Source organism: Gymnoscopelus microlampas, assembly GCF_963454915.1.
Source record: "Gymnoscopelus microlampas genome assembly, chromosome: 8".
Classification (NCBI taxonomy): Eukaryota; Metazoa; Chordata; class Actinopteri; order Myctophiformes; family Myctophidae; genus Gymnoscopelus; species Gymnoscopelus microlampas.
In genome coordinates, this window is record NC_139945.1 from 6086705 (window position 1) to 6107055 (window position 20351).

General features: G+C 41.5%; 1 protein-coding gene across 1 annotated transcript in view; it reads left to right on the top strand.

The window, feature by feature from the left end:
• The window catches only part of dync2h1 (dynein cytoplasmic 2 heavy chain 1), a 407325-nt gene that overhangs the window by 88639 nt on the left and 298335 nt on the right, over positions 1–20351 (top strand). Inside the window, exons 44-53 of the mRNA XM_084065527.1 lie at positions 453–660; positions 942–1071; positions 1568–1723; positions 3428–3687; positions 5302–5548; positions 8297–8448; positions 9330–9474; positions 12359–12461; positions 17384–17548; positions 18915–19039. Coding sequence (XP_083921653.1) covers positions 453–660; positions 942–1071; positions 1568–1723; positions 3428–3687; positions 5302–5548; positions 8297–8448; positions 9330–9474; positions 12359–12461; positions 17384–17548; positions 18915–19039 — 1691 coding nt within the window. The remainder of the gene's footprint in view (positions 1–452; positions 661–941; positions 1072–1567; positions 1724–3427; positions 3688–5301; positions 5549–8296; positions 8449–9329; positions 9475–12358; positions 12462–17383; positions 17549–18914; positions 19040–20351) is intronic.

Genomic DNA, 20351 nt, shown 5'->3' on the forward strand with positions numbered 1-20351 from the left:
AACCATTTTCAAAAGGTTTGAGCCTAAATCAACACTCAGATATACTCATCCCAAGTCAATTCTCTCAGGCTTATAAAGCACTTTCAGCTGCAATACCAAAACGTCCTGTTGGGCAGGGGGGTGCTGTACTGCGGTACTGAGCAATTCTGTCTGTCAAAATACATGGGCAAAAAGTTTGGTGAGGTAAGCAAACTTGCCATTCTGAGATGGCCTGTTTAGACACGCCCATTCTGAAAATCTCTGAAATGAGAATGAATGACTGAATGTTAAAAAAAAATATTTTTTGGGGTACAAGAGACACTGGGGAGCCCAAAAAATACCAAAAAAATAAAAAAAAGTGAAATTCATGGTGCGTCTCCTTTAAAAACAACGAAATTCATGGTGTAGCCCCTTTAAATTGATTAATTGTATTAACTATTGCATCCCTAAAGGCCTGTTTATGTTTTTTTCAGAGGTGAGCTCGTGGATCGTGTGTGACGGAGACATCGATCCGGAGTGGATCGAGAGTCTGAACTCTGTGCTGGACGACAACCGCCTGCTGACCATGCCCAGCGGCGAGCGCATCCAGTTTGGACCCAACGTCAACTTCCTGTTCGAGACCCACGACCTCAGCTGTGCCTCCCCGGCCACCATCTCGCGCATGGGCATGATCTTCCTCAGGTGTGTGGGTGTGTGTGTGTGTGTGTGTGTGTGTGTGTGTGTGTGTGTGTGTGTGCGTGTGTGTGTGTATCTATGATGGCCGAGGTGTCAGCCTTATCCAACCCCCAGTTACTTCCATTATAAATGTACATTTAAATATTAAAAAATATATGAAATACTGTTTGAAAATGCAGTGTGTACCACAAATGTAGCGCTCATCGGTCCAGAGGGGTTGCAAGATGAGCTCATCTACACATCCGGTAAAAACCTGCCCCTGTGTTTGTCTCCCTCCGTTACCGTAGTGACGAGGACACGGACGTGGGGGCCCTGGTGAAGTCGTGGCTGAGTGGTCAGCCAGAGGAGTGTCGCGGGGGGCTGGAGAACTGGCTGGGAGACTACTTCCACAGAGCCCTGGACTGGGTGCTCAAACAGGTATAGATAGACACTATAAGTCATCACCTTGTCTGTAAGATACCTCTGCCCAGATATCTGTCAAACTGTGTCTCTAGAGTGAGTGACACACATGGGCATAACACTAGAACGTGTTCCCCCAGCCTCGTTCCCCCAGAATCCGGCATACAAATGGATATAAATGCATTCTACTATGCTGCCATCGAAATGTGGAACGACCCATCAAAAGACATAACGGATCTCGACTCCCTACCCGAACTCAAAACTAATCTAAAATGCCATGCCAACCTACTTACTTACTGATGATGTAACAAAATGTTTGAATATTTCTCTCTCTCTCTCTCTCTCTCTCTCTCTCTCTCTCTCTCTCTCTCTCTCTCTCTCTCTCTCTCTCTCTCTCTCTCTCTCTCTCTCTCTCTCTCTCTCTCTCTCTCTCTCTCTCTCTCTCTCTCTCTCTCTCTCTCCCGTTCTTTCCGTCTTTCTCTTTCTCTGTGTGTCTTGTGTCCATATCCCTCAGAATGACTTTGTGGTGGAGACCAGTCTGGTGGGCACGGTGCTGAACGGTCTGTCCCACCTCAGCAGTGTGACGGAGAGAGGACAGTTCATCGTGGGTCTCATCAGAGGCCTGGGGGGCAACCTGCACCTCAAAACACGCCAGGAGCTCGCCAAAGAGGTGACCGCACGACTCTTCCTCAGCTTGTTAACCCACTGAGACCTGAAGCCGATTCTGCATGTCTCCTAAATCTCAACAGTTTTCTGAAAAACGTATATTTCTATATCAGTGGTGCTCAATCTTTTTCATGTCCAGGACCCCCAAAATGATATGTATTTGGCCGCGGACCCCCATCAAAATATTTTGTTCCAGGGACCCCCCAGAAGCAAAGATTTGAGTTAAAAATGTTCGCTTTAAAAAAATATATATATTCAAAGATTTGCAAACATTTTTACGATTTTTCAAAAATAGCAGATCTACAAGCTCGTAGCGCGTGCTATGAGCTTGTAGATCTGCTATTTTTGAACAGCCCAAAGTGTAAAATAATGCTTTTTAGCTCAAATCTAAATATGACACAGTTCCAGGTCTTAAACGCCACTCACTGCAGATGCAGAGAGTCTATAGGGCCACTGGTGGGTTTCCCTGTTTTCAGGGGGTCCCCAGCTAAATGAGTTAATACAGCATCAGGTTAACCACTTTAAACCTATACATCGGCTATTTGAAAATAGCAGATCTACAAGCTCACAACGTGTCGCTATGCGACACGTTGTGAGCTTGTAGATCTGCTATTTTCAAACAATCTTGGAAAAAGGTTGGAAAATGGGGAATCTTTTTTTTAAACATTTGAACAACGCAAATCTTGTGTGGGGGTCCCTGGCAGAATATATTTTCAGATGGGGGTCCGCGGGCCAAATACATATTAATTTGAAGGTCCTTGATATGAAAAGGTTTCGAGAACCACTGCTCTAGAGATTAATGTATTGACAGAGAACGAATCAATCACTGACATTGATCAAATCATTGGTTTAGTGAGGTGTGTTACAGTATGTATAAATGACTGATGGGTTAAACACTTTCAAGATGACTGTTTGGGTTCAGATAACTCATGTTGGGTATTGAGCGTCGTTTTCTACTCTATTACCTTTTACCATCATTTTATGGTCCAGATGAATCACATAGATTACATGAATAATCAGTCACACGGATTAATTGACAAGTCAAACAAAACTAATGGACAGATTAATTGATTATGTAAATGTTCATTCGTTGCAGCTCTAATACAATTTACGGTAGCCAATTTAACTAACGATATATTGTTAATTAATTCATTTATACATTACCGTTGATGTGGAAGGCCAACATATTCAATAAGAGTAAGTAGCCTTCAGACTCGTTCAGAGCCAACGGTTCCTGAGTTATGTGGCCCAAAAAAATGAAAATAAAAGTTTAACAAATTAACCCATGAAGACCTGGAACTGTGTCATTTTTTGATTTAAGCTAAAAGCATTATTTTACACTTTGGGCTCGGTGCCGCGCTATGAGCTTGTAGATCTGCTATTTTTGAAAAATCGTGAAAATGTGTGCAAATCTTTGAATATATATATTTTTAAAGCGAACATTTTTAACTCAAATCGTTGCTTCTGGGGGGTCCCTGGAACAAAATATTTTGATGGGGGTCCGCGGCCAAATACATATCATTTGGGTGGTCCTTGACATGAAAAAGATTGAGCACCACTGATATAGAAACATACGTTTTTCAGAAAACTGTTGAGATTTAGGAGACATGTAGAATCGGCTTCAGGTCTCAATGGGTTAAACTACCAAAAATAAATCAAATAATGAAAAATGCCAAAAAAAACTAACTTTATTTCCCCCCCCGTCCAGGTGCTGAGCTGGGCCAGGGAGAGCCCTCCGGACCAGCAGAAGCCTCTGGACACGTACTACGACGGCGAGGCGGGCCGCCTGTGTGCCTACGCGCTGCGGGAGGCGGACCGGCTGGGTCTGGAGCAGCTGTCCCACCCCCACACCCTGCCCGTCATCCAGACGGCCGACATGCAGCGAGGCCTGCACTGCTTCGCCCTCTGGCTGGCCCCCCCGCACAGACAGCCCTTCATGGTGGTGGGACCAGAGGGCTGTGGAAAAGGGTGTGTGTTTTTGATTGATTGAAATTTTTATTAGGCAAAAGAATGTAAAACAACACAGTTACATTTATAATGCTTTTGTCTAAAAGGTCCGGCCAAAAAAGTCCTTGCGGGCTTGTTTCCATTGGGGTCCTTGAATTAATTTCATAGACATATATAGTAGCAACCAAACAGTTCAAAAATCAACATAAGAATACAGAGGGAAAAAAAAAATATACCATTATGTACAAAAAAGGTCATGAGAAAATAATGAAATATATACAAAACAAAACATGATCAAAATAAAATAAAAAGTGTGTACAAAAAAGGGGGAGGGGGGGGGGGTCGTCTGTCTACAGGGAAACTGGTACTAGGTCCTCTTTAGGCCTCCAGAAAGATGAGTTTTTAGGGCTGTTTTGAATGAGCCCAGCGAACTGCATTTTTTGAGGGATGGGGTTAGACTATTCCATTCCTTGGTGGCAGTGCTATAGAAGGAGAATTTGCCCATGTTTATTACTATATACACCTGTTAGAATCCTGGGCAGGACGTGAAACTTGAACAGATTGCAGCTTTAAGCGGTTAAGCTCAACCATTGTACCCTTTTCAATTAACTCATTGAGACCTGAAGCCGATTCTACATGTCTCCTAAATCTCAACAGTTTTCTGAAAAACGTATGTTTCTATATGAGTGGTGCTCAATCTTTTTCATGTCAAGGACCCCCAAAATTATATGTATTTGGCCGCGGACCCCCATCAAAATATTTTGTTCCAGGGACCCCCCAGAAGCAAAGATTTGAGTTAAAAATGTTCGCTTAAAAATATATTAAAAATATATATATTCAGAAGATTTGCACACATTTTCACGATTTTTCAAAAATAGCAGATCTACAAGCTCATAGCGCGGCACTCGGTGCCGCGCTATGAGCTTGTAGATCTGCTATTTTTGAATAGCCCAAAGTGTAAAATAATGCTTTTTAGCTCAAATCTAAAAATGACACAGTTCCAGGTCTTAAAGGGTTAAGCGGTTAAGCTCAACCATTGTACCCTTTTCAATTAACAAGTTATTTTGTACTGGTGTATTTTCTATGATAACTATTCTACATAAATGTGTCAAAATGTTGAAGACGCCGGAAATGAACCGGAAATGCATTTATTTGTGCATTTTAAAGTTAAAGGTAGGGTAAGTGATATGTTTTGGTTAAGACAAAATGTATTTTGTTAAAATACTATATTCTGATAGTAATCATTGCTATAGAGTGTTTTTTCAGCAACAGATGTCTCCCTGTCTCTCCGGCTCTTTAATAAGCAGAAAATATTTTTTTCCTAGGTATAAGCCTAGGTACAAAATAGGGCTAAAGTGGTTAATGTATGTTTTATAATATCATAATTGATATCTGAAAAGTAACTAGTAACTAAAGTTTTCAAATAATTGTAGTGGAGTAAAAGTACAATGTTTGCCTCTGAGATGTAGTGGAGTAGAAGTAAAAGTATTGGAAATTGGAAAATACTCAAGTACAATACAAATACCTCAAATTTTTTACTTAAAGGGGAAATCCACCCATTTTCAATATTTAACTATGTCATTTAACTATGGATTTCCCCTTTAAGTAAATGTACTTGTTGTCTCTCCTGTTCAGCATGCTCCTGCGCTACGCCTTCTCGCGGCTGCGCTCCACCCAGGTGGCGGTCATCCACTGCAGCGCCCAGACGTCTTCTCGCCACGTCCTGCAGAAGCTCAGCCAGACGTGCATCCAGCTGAGCTCCAACACGGGCCGGGCCTACCGGCCCAAGGACTGTGAGAGCCTGGTGCTCTACCTCAAAGACATCAACCTGCCCAAACCCGACAAGTGGGGCACCAGCAACCTCATCGCCTTCCTGCAGCAGGTACAAATATAATCATCAGCATCGCTGTCCGGCAGAAACCTTGTATATATAAATATACAAACAAAATTGTATATACATTTAACCCATTGAGACCTGAAGCCGATTCTGCATGTCTCCTAAATCTCAACAGTTTTCTGAAAAACGTATGTTTCTATATCAGTGGTGCTCACTCTTTTTTCATGTCAAGGACCCCCAAAATTATATGTATTTGGCCGCGGACCCCCATCAAACTATGTTGTTCCAGGGACCCCCCAGAAGCAAAGATTTGAGTTAAAAATGTTCACTTTAAAAATATATATATTCAAAGATTTGCACACATTTTCACTATTTTTGAATAGCCCAAAGTGTAAAATAATGCTTTTTAGCTCAAATCTAAAAATGACACAGTTCTAGGTCTTAATGGGTTAAAACCTTTTGATTATCTTCAACTATAATGCCATGCCTAAAATATGGAAGAGAGGAGAGTCTAGGACGTGTGGAGTGTTGTCCAGGGTGTGTTAGGGAAGGTTCCAACAGACCTCTGTTGTTAGGTGATCTAAGTGAGTGGGGAAGGGGTGTAGGTTTGGATCATGCCTTTAATGTACAGGGGCCGCCATGGCCTTGATTGCCCTGCAGGCCATCACCAGCACTTTGTAATGTGTACGGGCAGCACCCGGAGGCCAACAACAGAAAGGGCCACAGTGTGTGGCACATTGTGACTTGTCAACCAAGATTTAGACACACTTGTCACAGCCAGGCACTCACTGAAAAAATATGTGATCCCTAGTTCTCCCCATGCCATAAAAATAACACGCAGAAAAAAACATAAACTCAATTTAAGCACACTGAGGAAAGCCTAGCTAAAAACGTCAATGTGCAATATAACTACTCCCCTGAGGGAAGAATAAATGTGGATATGAGCAACATTTGAGTGCAGACCCTCTATTATTTTTGTAATGTAGAGGATAGTGGATAGAATACATGGTCCACACACACCTATAAAAGTGACTGAACAGCATGAGCCATTGAGGCGGGCGAGCACAGTTTTAATTTCCGAAATGTCTACAAAGATTTACATTACATTACATTACAGTCATTTAGCAGGCGCTTTTATCCAAAGCGACTTACAATAAGTGCATTCAACATAGGTAGGCAAGAAAACTACTAATCACCAGAGGTTTTAAGTGCATTCTCTTCTAAAACAAGCAACTAAGAGTATACCTAGCGCTAAGGTAAAAGTGCAATATATCAAGGGTCAGGGTTTAGACACACTTGTCACACTGGTTCTCCTAAAGCCATACAAAACAACATGGAGTAATGCCATAAGCTCAGTTTTCAGACACAAAACAATAGCATTGATGATTCCATTATCATTTACTAAAATGGTAAATAAATAAATGGTGCATTACATTCACCCTTTCACACACATACAGCAGAGGAAACCGTGCAAGGTACCTACTTACAGTGCCACGCCTCTACTATGATAGAATCACATGTGTTGTCACATTCACACACCGATGGCAGTGGAACCATGCAAGGCACCAATCTGCTCATCGGGAGCAGTAAGGGGCTCAGTGTCTTGCTCAAGGACCCTTCAACACTAACACAGGAGGAGCCCGGTAATCAAACCAGGAAACTTCCGTTTCCCAAACGGCTGCTCCACCTCCTGAGCCACTGTCGCATAACCCTGGTCCAGAGCGTTAGTGAGTTCTCTCTAACGCAGTGGTTCTCAAACTTTTTCATGTCAAGGACCCCCAAATTGACACTTATTAGCCCGCGGACCCCCATTTCAAAAGATATGCCAGGGACCCCATAAGAGAAGATTTTGTCCGGCTCTAGCAGTGATTCTCAACCATTTTAATTTCAAGGACCCCCCAGTTTGACATTCATTAGGGCTACAGACCCCCATTTAATGGCATTTCTATCACTTGGACCGCAATTTATATTGTAAAATCTATGTCAATTTAACTCTGAGAGTGTACAAATGGAACCAAATGGTTTCAAATTTGGTTCCATTTGTACACTCTCAGAGTTACAGACCCTTAAGGGTCCATTTGGTGCCTAATCTATCATTTAGCTGGGGACCCCCTGGAACTCCCTCAAGGACCCCTGGGGGTCCCCGGACCCCACTTTGAGAACCAATGCTCTAACGCCCTGCCAGGCTCTGGGCTCTGCGCTTGTACAAGGAATTCCACTGCCCTACGAGGGCTCCAACAGTAACGATTACGCTACACACCTAAACAAAGGCTGTTTTGTGTTGTTGAAAGTCTGTTCTCGGAGGTGGGAAGGCTCTCAGCACCCCACCTTCTCTGTATAATACACTTTTTGGCCAGAAAAGATGTTTTCGGTTGCTCCACAGTGTCCTCTACAGATCTGGTCAATGGAATTTTTCTATTGACCAGATTTTTCCTTCCGGTGAAATATTTTCTTTTATGGCCAACAAGTGTATTATACAGAGAAGGTGGGGGTGATGAGAGGCTTCCCACCCCCGAGAACAGACTTTCAACAACACAAAACAGCCTTTGTTTAGGTGTGTAGCGAAATGGTTTGGTTTATTTTCACTACTGTTGGAGCCCTCGCAGGACAGTGGAATTCCTTGTACAAGCGCAGAGCCCAGCGCCTGGCAGGGCTTTAGAGAGAACTCACTAACGCTCTGGACCAGGGCTAACTGTCGCAGTGCAGTTTATTTAATTGGTGTACAATAATGCAGCTCCTTCTCCCTCTGTCTGTCTGTCTGTCTGTCCCTCTGGCTCTGTCTCTGTTTTCCAGGTGTTGACGTACCAGGGTTTCTACGATGAGAACCTGGAGTGGGTGGGTTTGGAGAACATCCAGGTGGTGGCCTCCATGTCAGCAGGGGGCGCCATGGGCCGACACACGCTCACCACACGCTTTTCCTCCATAGTGCGCATTTGCACCATAGAGTGAGTATGCAGTCATTCACCTTATCCCATTTATACTTACAATTGCACCCTAACCCACATTCTACAAGTATATCAAAAACTCAGTCTGGCCAGGTCAAATAAATAACTTTTGCAGAAAGCTTGCTGGCACTCTGTTTCTTATTGGCGGGTGGCTGGCATATACAGGCAATTGGTTGGATTGAAAATATATGTGTGTATATAATCTGTTCAATATACAGATTGAACAGATTTTTGTTGGATGAAATGATCATAATGTCAGTCCAAACCAGTGGTGGAAAAAGTACTCAAATTCTTTACTTAAGTAAAAGTACCAATACTGCAAAATGAAAATACTTACAAGTAAAAGTCCAGAATGAAAAATGTACTTGAGTAAAAGTACAAAAGTTTTGGCATCAAAATGTACTTAAAGTACCAAAAGTAAAAGTACTAAAATATTTGAAAATAGCCTATGTATAAAATAGGGCTAAAGTGGTTAATATATATTTTATAATATAATCATTTATATATGAAAAGTAACTAGTAGCTAAAGTTTTCCAATAATTGTAGTGGAGTAAAAGTACAATATTTGCCTCTGAGATGTAGTGGAGTAGAAGTAAAAGTATTAGAAATTGGAAATAATCAAGTAAAGTACAAATGCCTCAACATTGTACTTAAGTACAGTACTTGAGTAAATGTACTTAGTTACTTTCCACCACTGGTCCAAACAAATAATAAGCTGGAACTTTCTGTGGAGTAGCAGTACCTCCATCTGAGAGATAATTATGCAATACTTCCCTTTTCTCTGTCTGTCGTCATAACTCATCTCTCTCTCGCTCTCTCCCTCCCCCCTCTCTCTCTCTCTCTGTTCGTCTCTTGCTGTGTTCCTCTTCCTCTGTGTCTAGTTATCCAGACAGGGAACAGCTGCAGACTATCTACTCGGCGTACCTTCATCCAGTCCTGCAGCACAGCCTGGGCAGCGAGGCATCCTGGGCCAGCGTGAGGAAAACCCAGCAGCTGGCTGGCTCTATGGTGCAGGTCTATGAACAGGTAGAATGCACTTATAATACAGTCACTGGGTCTATGAACAGGTAGAATGCACTTATAATACAGTCACTGGGTCTATGAACAGGTAGAATGCACTTATAATACAGTCACTGGGTCTATGAACAGGTAGAATGCACTTATAATACAGTCACTGGGTCTATGAACAGGTAGAATGCACTTATAATACAGTCACTGGGTCTATGAACAGGTAGAATGCACTTATAATACAGTCACTGGGTCTATGAACAGGTAGAATGCACTTATAATACAGTCACTGGGTCTATGAACATGTAGAATGCACTTATAATACAGTCACTGGGTCTATGAACAGGTAGAATGCACTTATAATACAGTCACTGGGTCTATGAACAGGTAGAATGCACTTATAATACAGTCACTGGGTCTATGAACAGGTAGAATGCACTTATAATACAGTCACTGGGTCTATGAACAGGTAGAATGCACTTATAATACAGTCACTGGGTCTATGAACAGGTAGAATGCACTTATAATACAGTCACTGGGTCTATGAACAGGTAGAATGCACTTATAATACAGTCACTGGGTCTATGAACAGGTAGAATGCACTTATAATACAGTCACTGGGTCTATGAACATGTAGAATGCACTTATAATACAGTCACTGGGTCTATGAACATGTAGAATGCACTTATAATACAGTCACTGGGTCTATGAACAGGTAGAATGCACTTATAATACAGTCACTGGGTCTATGAACAGGTAGAATGCACTTATACTACAGTCACTGGGTCTATGAACAGGTAGAATGCACTTATAATACAGTCACTGGGTCTATGAACAGGTAGAATGCACTTATAATACAGTCACTGGGTCTATGAACAGGTAGACTGCACTTATACTACAGTCACTGGGTCTATGAACAGGTAGAATGCACTTATAATACAGTCACTGGGTCTATGAACAGGTAGAATGCACTTATACTACAGTCACTGGGTCTATGAACAGGTAGAATGCACTTATAATACAGTCACTGGGTCTATGAACAGGTAGAATGCACTAGGGATGCACCGATGTGACATTTTGGCCGATATCGATATCCGATATGATATATTGCTGTTATGGCCGATAACCAATATAACCGATGTCGATATGATCAATAAAAAAAAAAACAGTTTTATCCAGTCTGAAAAACATGTGTAAACACTGCATTTGAAAAATAAATCCCTGTTTATTCCAAATTATTTTATATTATCATCTGGATAATCCACAGAGCAAAAAACATTTGTGTCAACTGCAAAAAGTACCAGTGACAGCAGCTTAGAAACTTGGCAAATATCATTGATGTGAAGAATAAAAAGTTTGGGCCCCAATACTGACCCCTGGGAGACGCCACAAGCAATGTCCAAATGATTTGAGCTGTATTTGCCCAGCTTCACAAACTGTTGACGTCTGTCCAAATAACTTTGTTTTAATCCAGTCTACTGCAATGCCTCTAATACCAATTTTCTCCAGTTTGTTTATTAATATGTTGTGATAGATAGTGTCAAAAGCTTTTTTGAGGTAAATTAATATTCCAATTGCATCTGTGATTCTTTCAATGGATTGCATCAATGCATCACATTACTACTGACTCTATGGACAGTTATAATACATTACTACTGACTCTATGGACTCTATGTATGTATAATACATTGTGTGTGGGGGTGTGAGTGTGTGTAAAAACTTCACACTTCAGTGTGAATGTGACAAAGCTCAGACCAAATGGGGGATGTATACCAACAGGCCCGGCTAGCTCAGTCGGTAGAGCATGAGACTCTTAATCTCAGGGTCGTGGGTTCGAGCCCCACGTTGGGCGCAGACTTTTAAAGACACAGGAATCACTCACACACACATCCCATACGCACACACACACACACACACACACACACACACACATGTAATTCAAAGGGGCTTTATTGGCATGAGGACAGTAGCACTTTATAATAACTATACACTATTAAGCATTAGTTAATCATTAGTAAATACGAATTCAAGCATTATTCATTCATTACTAAGTATTAGTGAACACAGCTATACACATTGCAACTTTACACTATTTAGCATTAGTTCCATATTAATAACCTAATCGTTAATGTGCTTAATGATTGTACTGACATATTCACTGCTTCTATTCCATTTATAAATGCTTTATAAGGCATAGGGATAGTCCTGACTCTAGCTGGGCACACACAAGATACTTAACGGACGACTGGTAACTACCTTAAAAAATCACAAGTATGAATAAGTCTATACACTGTTTTGTTCATATAAGGATTTAGACGTGGTAAGTGAGTGTGTTAATGCACATTTATAAACACTTATTCATACTCAAACGTGTGATTTATTAAGGTAGTTACTAGTCGTTTAGTTAAGTATTTTGTGTGAGCCCATCTAAAGTCAGGACCATCTATGCCTTATAAAGCATTTAACTAATGCTTAATTGTTTATAGTTATTATAAAGTGCTACCAAAATGATTTAAATAAATGACATTAAAGGGAATAAAAAGTTGTTTAAACAGTGTGTGTCGCATTGAATTAGAAAACTAGCTTGCAAGAACCAGGATAATAGTGCATATTTGCGTATTATAAGCGTGTGCGTGCGTGCGTGCGGGCGTGCGTGCGTGCGTGCGTTGTGTGTGTCAAGAATGAAGAGGGTTCATTTGTCACTCATTTGTCACTGTGTGTGTGTGTGTGTGTGTGTGTGTGTGTGTGTGTGTGTGTGTGTGTGTGTGTGTGTGTGTGTGTGTGTGTGTGTGTGTGTGTGTGTGTGTGTGTGTGTGTGTGTGTGTGTGTGTGTGTGTGTGCGTGTGTGTGTGCGCGTGTGCGTGTGTGCGTGTGCGTGTCCGTGTGTGTGTGTTCTTCTCAGGTGAAGGCCAGGTTTACAGTAGACGACCACAACCACTACCTGTTCACCCCCTGCATCCTCACACAGTGGGTGCTCAGCCTGCTGCGATACAACCTGACTGCAGGTAACGTGCACACGCACACACACACACACACACACACACACACACACACACACACACACACACACACACACACAGACACAGACACAGACACACACAGACACACAGACACACAGACACAGACACAGACACAGACACAGACACACACAGACACACAGACACAGACACAGACACAGACACACACACACACACAGCTGCTGATGGTCTTTCTGTGCCTCAGCGTCCCTCCTCCTCTTCTACCTAACAAAAACTGTATACTATATTGAGCACCAAATTCGGTACTTGTAGTGGTACCGACCGAATTATGTCGGTACTACAGAGTACCGGTACACTTAAAAACAAACGGTACCACATTTCAGTACCATTGAAAGAAAGCGAGGGACCGGAAATGAGTAAACGGGGCAACCTGCACGCACCATCATACTTCACTGATGGGGAAAGAAAAGTAACATGGCCAGCTGAATGTGATCTAAAGTGGGACTAGGCTACACTTTATTGAGTCAGACACAGAAGCGTCCCGCCCAGTTGAGCCCTTGCCCCGCTGCTGAAAGAAATCTAGAACACACCACTGCCCCTCTGCTGAAAGACAGACCGAAAACATACTAATAATAAGCCGACGTCTCTGCTTAACCCATTAAGACCGGGAAAGCATCTGTCATTTTAGATTTTAACCACTTTAACCATTATCTTATACTTTGGCTATTTCTTTTTAACTCATGTTGCTATAATCAGTGGTTCTCAAACTTTTTCAGCAAAGATGTTAGTTAAAAATGTTTGCTTTAAAAATATACATATTCAAAGATTTGCACAAATGATTTTTCAAAAATAGCAGATCTACAATAGCTAATGTATAAATAAATAATGGTTTAAGTGGTTACACAGATTTCCGTTCCCGGTTTTAATGGGTTAATGACATATGGACGGGCACTCGGGCATCAAGTAAGTCACCTTCCCCCAACATGTCCACGCCACTGACGGACCATCACAAACTGCATGCAAATGTATGTTTAGAGCTGCGGTCACTCATTGGTTAACAAAAGATGACTGGGGTGGGCAAGTGGGCAATTCACGCCCTCAACAACACCTCAGTAGGCTACATAAACACAATGAGTCACCAAAAAGGTTCTGTCTCCTAGCATTTGAGAGAGATTTAAAGGGATAGTTCACCCCCAAAATGATTTTTAGCCACCCCATGAAGCCTTGAATTCATGGATATTTTTTGGTTTTGTCGCATTCCTAAGCCAATCATTTGATGACCGGCAGGAGACACAAAGAGTTTCCTTTGTGTCTCCTACCGGAACCACTGCCTACCGGTCCGCTGGTCATCAAATTATTGGCTTAGGAATGTGATCAAAACCAAAAAAACATCCTTGAATTCAAGTCTCCATGGGGTGGCTAATCGATAGGAAAAAAATGTGTTTTTTTAGCAGCTGCCAAGCTGCTCTAGAAACAGGCTCAGACGTAGTCATCCGCACACACACAATACAGCATGCAGATGCTAATAATATGACTGTCAAGTCATATTTATTCTTGTTTTTGGTTGAACGATCCCTTTAATGTAGACATTATAGACATTTTCAAGTGCAAGCCCCATTGTCTCTTGCTGTAGTAGACTATAATCGACGGAGGAGGATGTGGGCTTTTGGTTCCACTTGTTTGAACATTATTTGAGTTGTTAACTTTCTTTGCTATTGTTTTCACAATTTTGAAATGACTCAATAACTTGTGCAGGAAGACTTGTTCGCATCTACAGTATCTGCCTGCAATGCTGTCTAACCTACTGTGCTTCTTTGATAATTAAGCTTGTGCACCTGCAATAGCCAGGCCTGCTGTACCTTTTGTGATCATCTTTGTAATGGAAATCCTTGATAATAATTGCATATTGTAGCCTATTTTATTCATGTTTATTTTTCGTGTATTACGGTGCAATTGCTATTTGTCAATAGACATACAGTAGGCCTATCGGCCCGTGTTGAACTGAACATTTGTTATTACGGTGTAGTGTAAAATACCCCTACCAAAAAAGTTTAAGTACCGACATTGGTACCGTTTTTGGTACCGTTTCAAATTCCAGGTACCGTACTGTATCGGTTCAAAGTTCAACGGTACTCAACCCTAATTAAACGTCCCCAATATAATTGCATATTTGCTCTATTTATCACAGAGTTGTATTTTATTTGGACGAGGAGGGTGATATTTGTCATTGCACATACTCCTATACTACAGGCTGTCAGCAGGGAGTGTTGGGACACACACACACACACACACACACACACGCACACACACACAGACCTCATCTTCATAAAAGTTGCTGCCTCAGTATCCTGGTGTAAAATCCCATCCCACCACAGTGTGCCACAATCAAAGGGACGGCAGCAGATGTCTTCTTTTCACTTCTTACCTTGGGAGTCCCCCCCGTCTCCAACTCGCATCACCTTCCCTTCTGTTGGATCCTCTCTCTCTCTCTCTCTCTCCCCTCTCTCCCTTCCCTCTGTCACTTGTCTCTCTACCCCTCTTTCATCATCCTCTCCTCCGCCTGTCGCTCCACTCCTCTCCTCTCCCCCCTCTTGCAATGTGTTGACACAGTGATAGTGGGTCCAATCATTTATTTTAACCCATTAAGACCTGAGGCCGATGAAAAAAATGTTTTCTAAATCCTTACGCTTTAAAAAATACATATATATTCAAAGATTTGCACAAATTTTCACGATTTTACAAAAATAGCACATATTTTCACGATTTTACAAAAATAGCACATATTTTCACGATATACATAGCGCGGCACTCTGTGCCGCGCTATGCGCTTGTATATCTGCTGTTTTTGAATAGCCAAAGAAATCTAAAGTGACACAGATGCGTTCCAGGTCTTAATGGGTTAATTAAACGCGTCAGCGAGCAAACTTATTTTTTTTTCTCCTGTGCTCATCATATTTTTCTTTTCCTTGCTCTTTTTCCTTTCCCTTTGCTGCTTATCTTCCACTGGGTATGTAACGACCTCTTCTTTCTCTGTCTTCTCAATTATTCATTGTGTGTTTGTGTTGTGAGAACAATTGTGTGCGGTCGTATATGTTCATGACTTGTGTAGATACGATGTGTCATGCAGAGTAGACCTCATATAGTTTACACTCCATAGATTCTTTTAACTCTCAAATGTCTTCTCTGTGATGCCACTGCACGCCATTATCTCTGTGTGTGTGTGTGTGTGTGTGTGTGTGTGTGTGTGTGTGTGTGTGTGTGTGTGTGTGTGTGTGTGCGTGCGTGTGTGTGTGTGTGTGTGCGTGTGTGCGCGTGTGTTTGCCCAAGTTTAAAGTTGCAGGATCAATCCTACACATCAGAGCAGTGTGTTGATCCCTGTGGCAAATAGTCATCTTGCCATAAAAAAATACAAGGAGAATCACAAAGTGAAGAATAAAGTGAAAAATGAAGTTATAGTACAAGCAGGGAAAGACAAATGTATCCAAAGAACCAGTGAATTGATGTGTGAACAGAAAAGCTAGACACGTAACGTTCAACCAAACGTGAGCTGAGGTTGCAGGGAGAATGGACTTAGGAAGGTGTCACAGTTAGGCCTCAAACTATCAAGTATTGTCTTTTCAATCGAATCAATTATTCTAGTAATTATATGAATTATATATGTTTTAATATTAAATCAACTACATCAAAATTAGTCTGATGAACCACTTAAGCCCTATGTTCTACAACAGTGTTGTGCAAAAACAATGAAAATAGCAGATCTACAAGCGTGGTCAGCTACACTGTCGCCAAGTTGCCTTTGAAGTGTTTGCTCAACGCGCTTGTTGACGTCATCAAGCGTGCGTCTGTGTGTGGGAACGATGAGTAAGACAAATAGAAAGGAAAATATAGGAATTGTGTGGAGAGAGAAGGGGAATAGAAATGGTGAAACAAATCCATATGATTGATTGATACTCTGTGTCATTGGAGTGCTGAAAAAAGTTGTGGTCAACACAACGTTTTTGTATCTTTTGTAGCTTGTCTCCCACAGCTACTAGTGTCAGGTCTGTATCGTCATGTTGAAAATGACTCGTAGCCAGTTGCTTTGTCGCTGCTAGTGAACACAGTCTGGCTCAATGTATTAACACAAATTGTGAGCACAGCTGGCTTTCGGGTCTACTTTAATGAAGGAGGACACTTCTTTTTTTTTTTTCCTATTCTCTCTTCTTTTTTAAGTAGCGGCGCTCAGCTGATTCCTGAGGCCTGTATTCAATTCAATCCTTCTGCCACATTACACAACAGTCCCCTGACTCATTTAGTTACACTTAGTATGAATTGGGCACTTTAAATCAATCAGACTTGTGTTAAATGAACGAGAGTTGAAGAAAACAGTGAAATTCGAAACATAATTCTGATATATCGCATCGTGTGTGTGTGTGTGTGTGTGTGTGTGTGCGCGCTTTCCTCTTAACCCATTAAGACCTGGAACTGTGTCATTTTTAGATTTGAGCTAAAAAGCATTATTTTACACTTTGGGCTATTCAAAAATAGCAGATATACAAGCTCATAGCGCGGCACCAAGTGCCGCACTATGAGCTTGTAGATCTGCTATTTTTGAAAAATTGTGAAAATGTGTGCAAATCTTTGAATATAAATACTTTGAAAGCGAGCATTTTTAACTCAAATCATTGCTTCTGGGGGGTCCCTGGAACTAAATATTTTGATGGGGGTCCGCGGCCAAATACACATCATTTTGGGGGTCCTTGACATGAAAAAGGTTGAGCACCACTGATATAGAAACATACGTTTTTCAGAATACTGTTGGGATTTAGGAGACATGTAGAATCGGCTTCAGGTCTCAATGGGTTAACTTGATTAAAGTGAGTGCTCAGTAACAGCTGCTGTATTGAATCTTATTCTCTCTATCTCTCCCTTCTCTCTCTCCATCTCTGCCCCCCCCCCTGTGTCTCCAGCTCAATCCAACGTGACAGACAGCGTGTTGGAGGTGGTGGCGTACGAGGCCAGGCGTCTGTTCAGAGACAGACTGGTGTCGTCCAAAGACCTGCACACCTTTGACAACATCCTGGCCTCCGTCATCAGAGGAGACTGGAGTTCTGATGCCCTGGACAACATGACCGGTAAACATGACACGACAAACACCTACATGTTTTATTCAGGGGAGACCGTTGAGGGCTCACAAAGCTCTCTTTTTCAAGGACGCCCTGTTCACAACATGATGATAACATGTAAAACAATACCATTTCTAAAATGAAGTGCAGTACATGCAACAAAAACAGACAATAAACATCATCTGTAAAAAGTGCCCCCTCTCCATACCATGAATTCAGCATTTACTATGGTGAATTAAATGCCTCCTTTCCATGCCATACCCGAAGGCAGCATTCAAGAGAATTGCCGTTTCCAAACTCTCCTGAACTTGAATGCAGTATTTTATGTTGAAAAATGTGCCCTCTGTGTAGAAATCCATGTTCCATGCCACATCTCCAGTAACGGCTTCATTATACTTAGTTGAGCGCGGTGTTGCGCACCTAAAATAGCCGATCTACCAGCTTGTAGATATAGGCTAATTTCGGTCTAGAAATGACAAACTTAATTCTGGCCAAAAGTGTGCTTTTAGAAGATGTAAAATGCTCTTGTACCACAAAGTTGAAATGTGGAGATACGAGTTTCTGCCCGACAGCAACGACATGGGAGTCTTGCCTGATATGACAGTCATCCTGGAGACAGTTCATATTGTTCTCTCCAAATTGGCTGATCTAGCGAATAGATGAAGCATATCTTTAGTGATTGTCTTGTTTGTTTTCATCTAACCAGAAGGCAGCATTTTTATGAAGCTCATTTCCATTTTTTTTTATATGTCACTGTGATTTGGATTGTGTTTGTGTGTCTTGTGTTGTGACAATTTTCCTGGTCCTTTTTTATGTTCATCAAATATTTTAGCTTACAACTAGGTACAAAGGTCCTTTTGCACACATACTTCAAATGATGTATTCGTAGGAGGAGTCAATGCATGAGACAGGAAAAAAAGAGAACCTGCACACTGTCTTCACTTACAAGCAAAACGTTTCGGTCACACTGACCTTCATTAGGCAGCTGGGATACCTCAGGAACAAAAAGTTGTATTTGCTTGTAATTGAAGACAGCTTATATAGGAAAATGGTCCGGTTGGGCTTAGGGTTAGACATTTAGAGGTAAGGTTTAGGGGTTAGGGTAATAATTATTCCTGGTTAATACTCAGGTATTTTATACTTGGTTTAAAGTAGCTGATTTACAAATTTCCAACGTGTCACAGCACAACACGTTGTGAGCTTGTACAATAGATGATATTTTCGGTTTCAGGGTTACGGTTAAAAAGGCAAGAAATTGAAAAAAAATGCCATTCATACATTTGCCGTCCTAAAATGTTGATGCCCTCACACGTATGGTAATACTGTGTGTGTGTGTGTGTGTGTGTGTGTGTGTGTGTGTGTGGTCTCTCTCTAGATGGTTTCTACGTGACGTGGGGAGCGTCAGAAGGCTCAGTGATGGCTCCGGGTCAGGCCCTGCCTCCTCACGGTAAACCTCTGGGCCGTCTGGACTCTGCTGACCTCAGACAGGTCATACAGAAGGTAAACACACCGCGCCCCGTTCTGAGTGGGTGAGATGTGTAACCAGCACTCTCTGGTTCCCATCCTTATTGGCTTTGAGTTGAGCCCCCCTTCTTACATCTGCCCCTCTAGTTTGACCATGAAACACACACACACACACACACACACACACACACACACACACACACACACACACACACACAGTGGTGGAAAAAGTACTCAAATTCTCTACTTAAGTAAAAGTACCAATACTGCAATATAAAAATACTCTGTTACAAGTAAAAGTCCAGAATTCAAAATGTACTTAAAAGTAGTAAAAGTTCAAAAGTATTGGCATGAAAATGTACTAAAGTACTAAATATTTGAAAATAGCAGATCTACAAGCTCACAACGCGTCGCGATGCGACGCGTTGTGAGCTTGTCGATCGGCTATTTTCAAATAGCCTTGGTATAAAATAGGGTTAAAGTGGTTAATGTATGTTTTATAATGTAATAATTTATATCTGAAAAGTAACTAGTAACTAAAGTTTTCAAATAATTGTAGTGGAGTAAAAGTACAATATTTGCCTCTGAGATGTAGTGGAGTAGAAGTTAAATAAGTATTGTAAATTGGAAATACTCAAGTAAAGTACAAATACCGCAACATTTTACTTAAGTACAGTACTTAAGTAAATGTACTTAGTTACTTTCCACCACTGCACACATCTAAAGCAAAGCACCTGCAGGACTGACACGCTGACCTGTATAAATAGTTGCGGCTCCCCTTTCAACAAGCATTAATCAAGCCCCCCCCCCGCTGAACAGTTGTTGATACTGCATGTTGTTTGTGGTTCTCAAAGCTAAGCTAACCCCCCTCAGAGCTATCAGGCCTAAGGAAGCACAGTTTCACTTGATGGGGTAGAAGCAGAAGCTACTTTTTGTATACAAATGACTTAGGGAAAAATGCCATTGTCATTGGTAAATAACCTCCATTCCTCCCTCTGGTCTTTCTTTTTTTTTTTTTTTGTCACTTGGAATTTGTATTACATTTTTGTACACACACATACAATAAACACAAAGAAATAAGAAAATAAAATGAAAATGAACTGGACCCACAAGACAAACAAGAAACAAAAACAGAAACTAAAAGAAAAGACAAACACTTTGGAACCAACAACCGATCATATATGTCCTTTCGTTACTCATGTTACTTCACTCAGTTAGAGTTCACGTAGAATCCTCTGGTCTTTCTTTCATCACTCCGTCATTATGTCTCCTTCCATCCCATATGCCCCCACCACCACCACCACCACCACCACCACCACTTCCCTCCTCTCTCTGTCACCTCCTCATG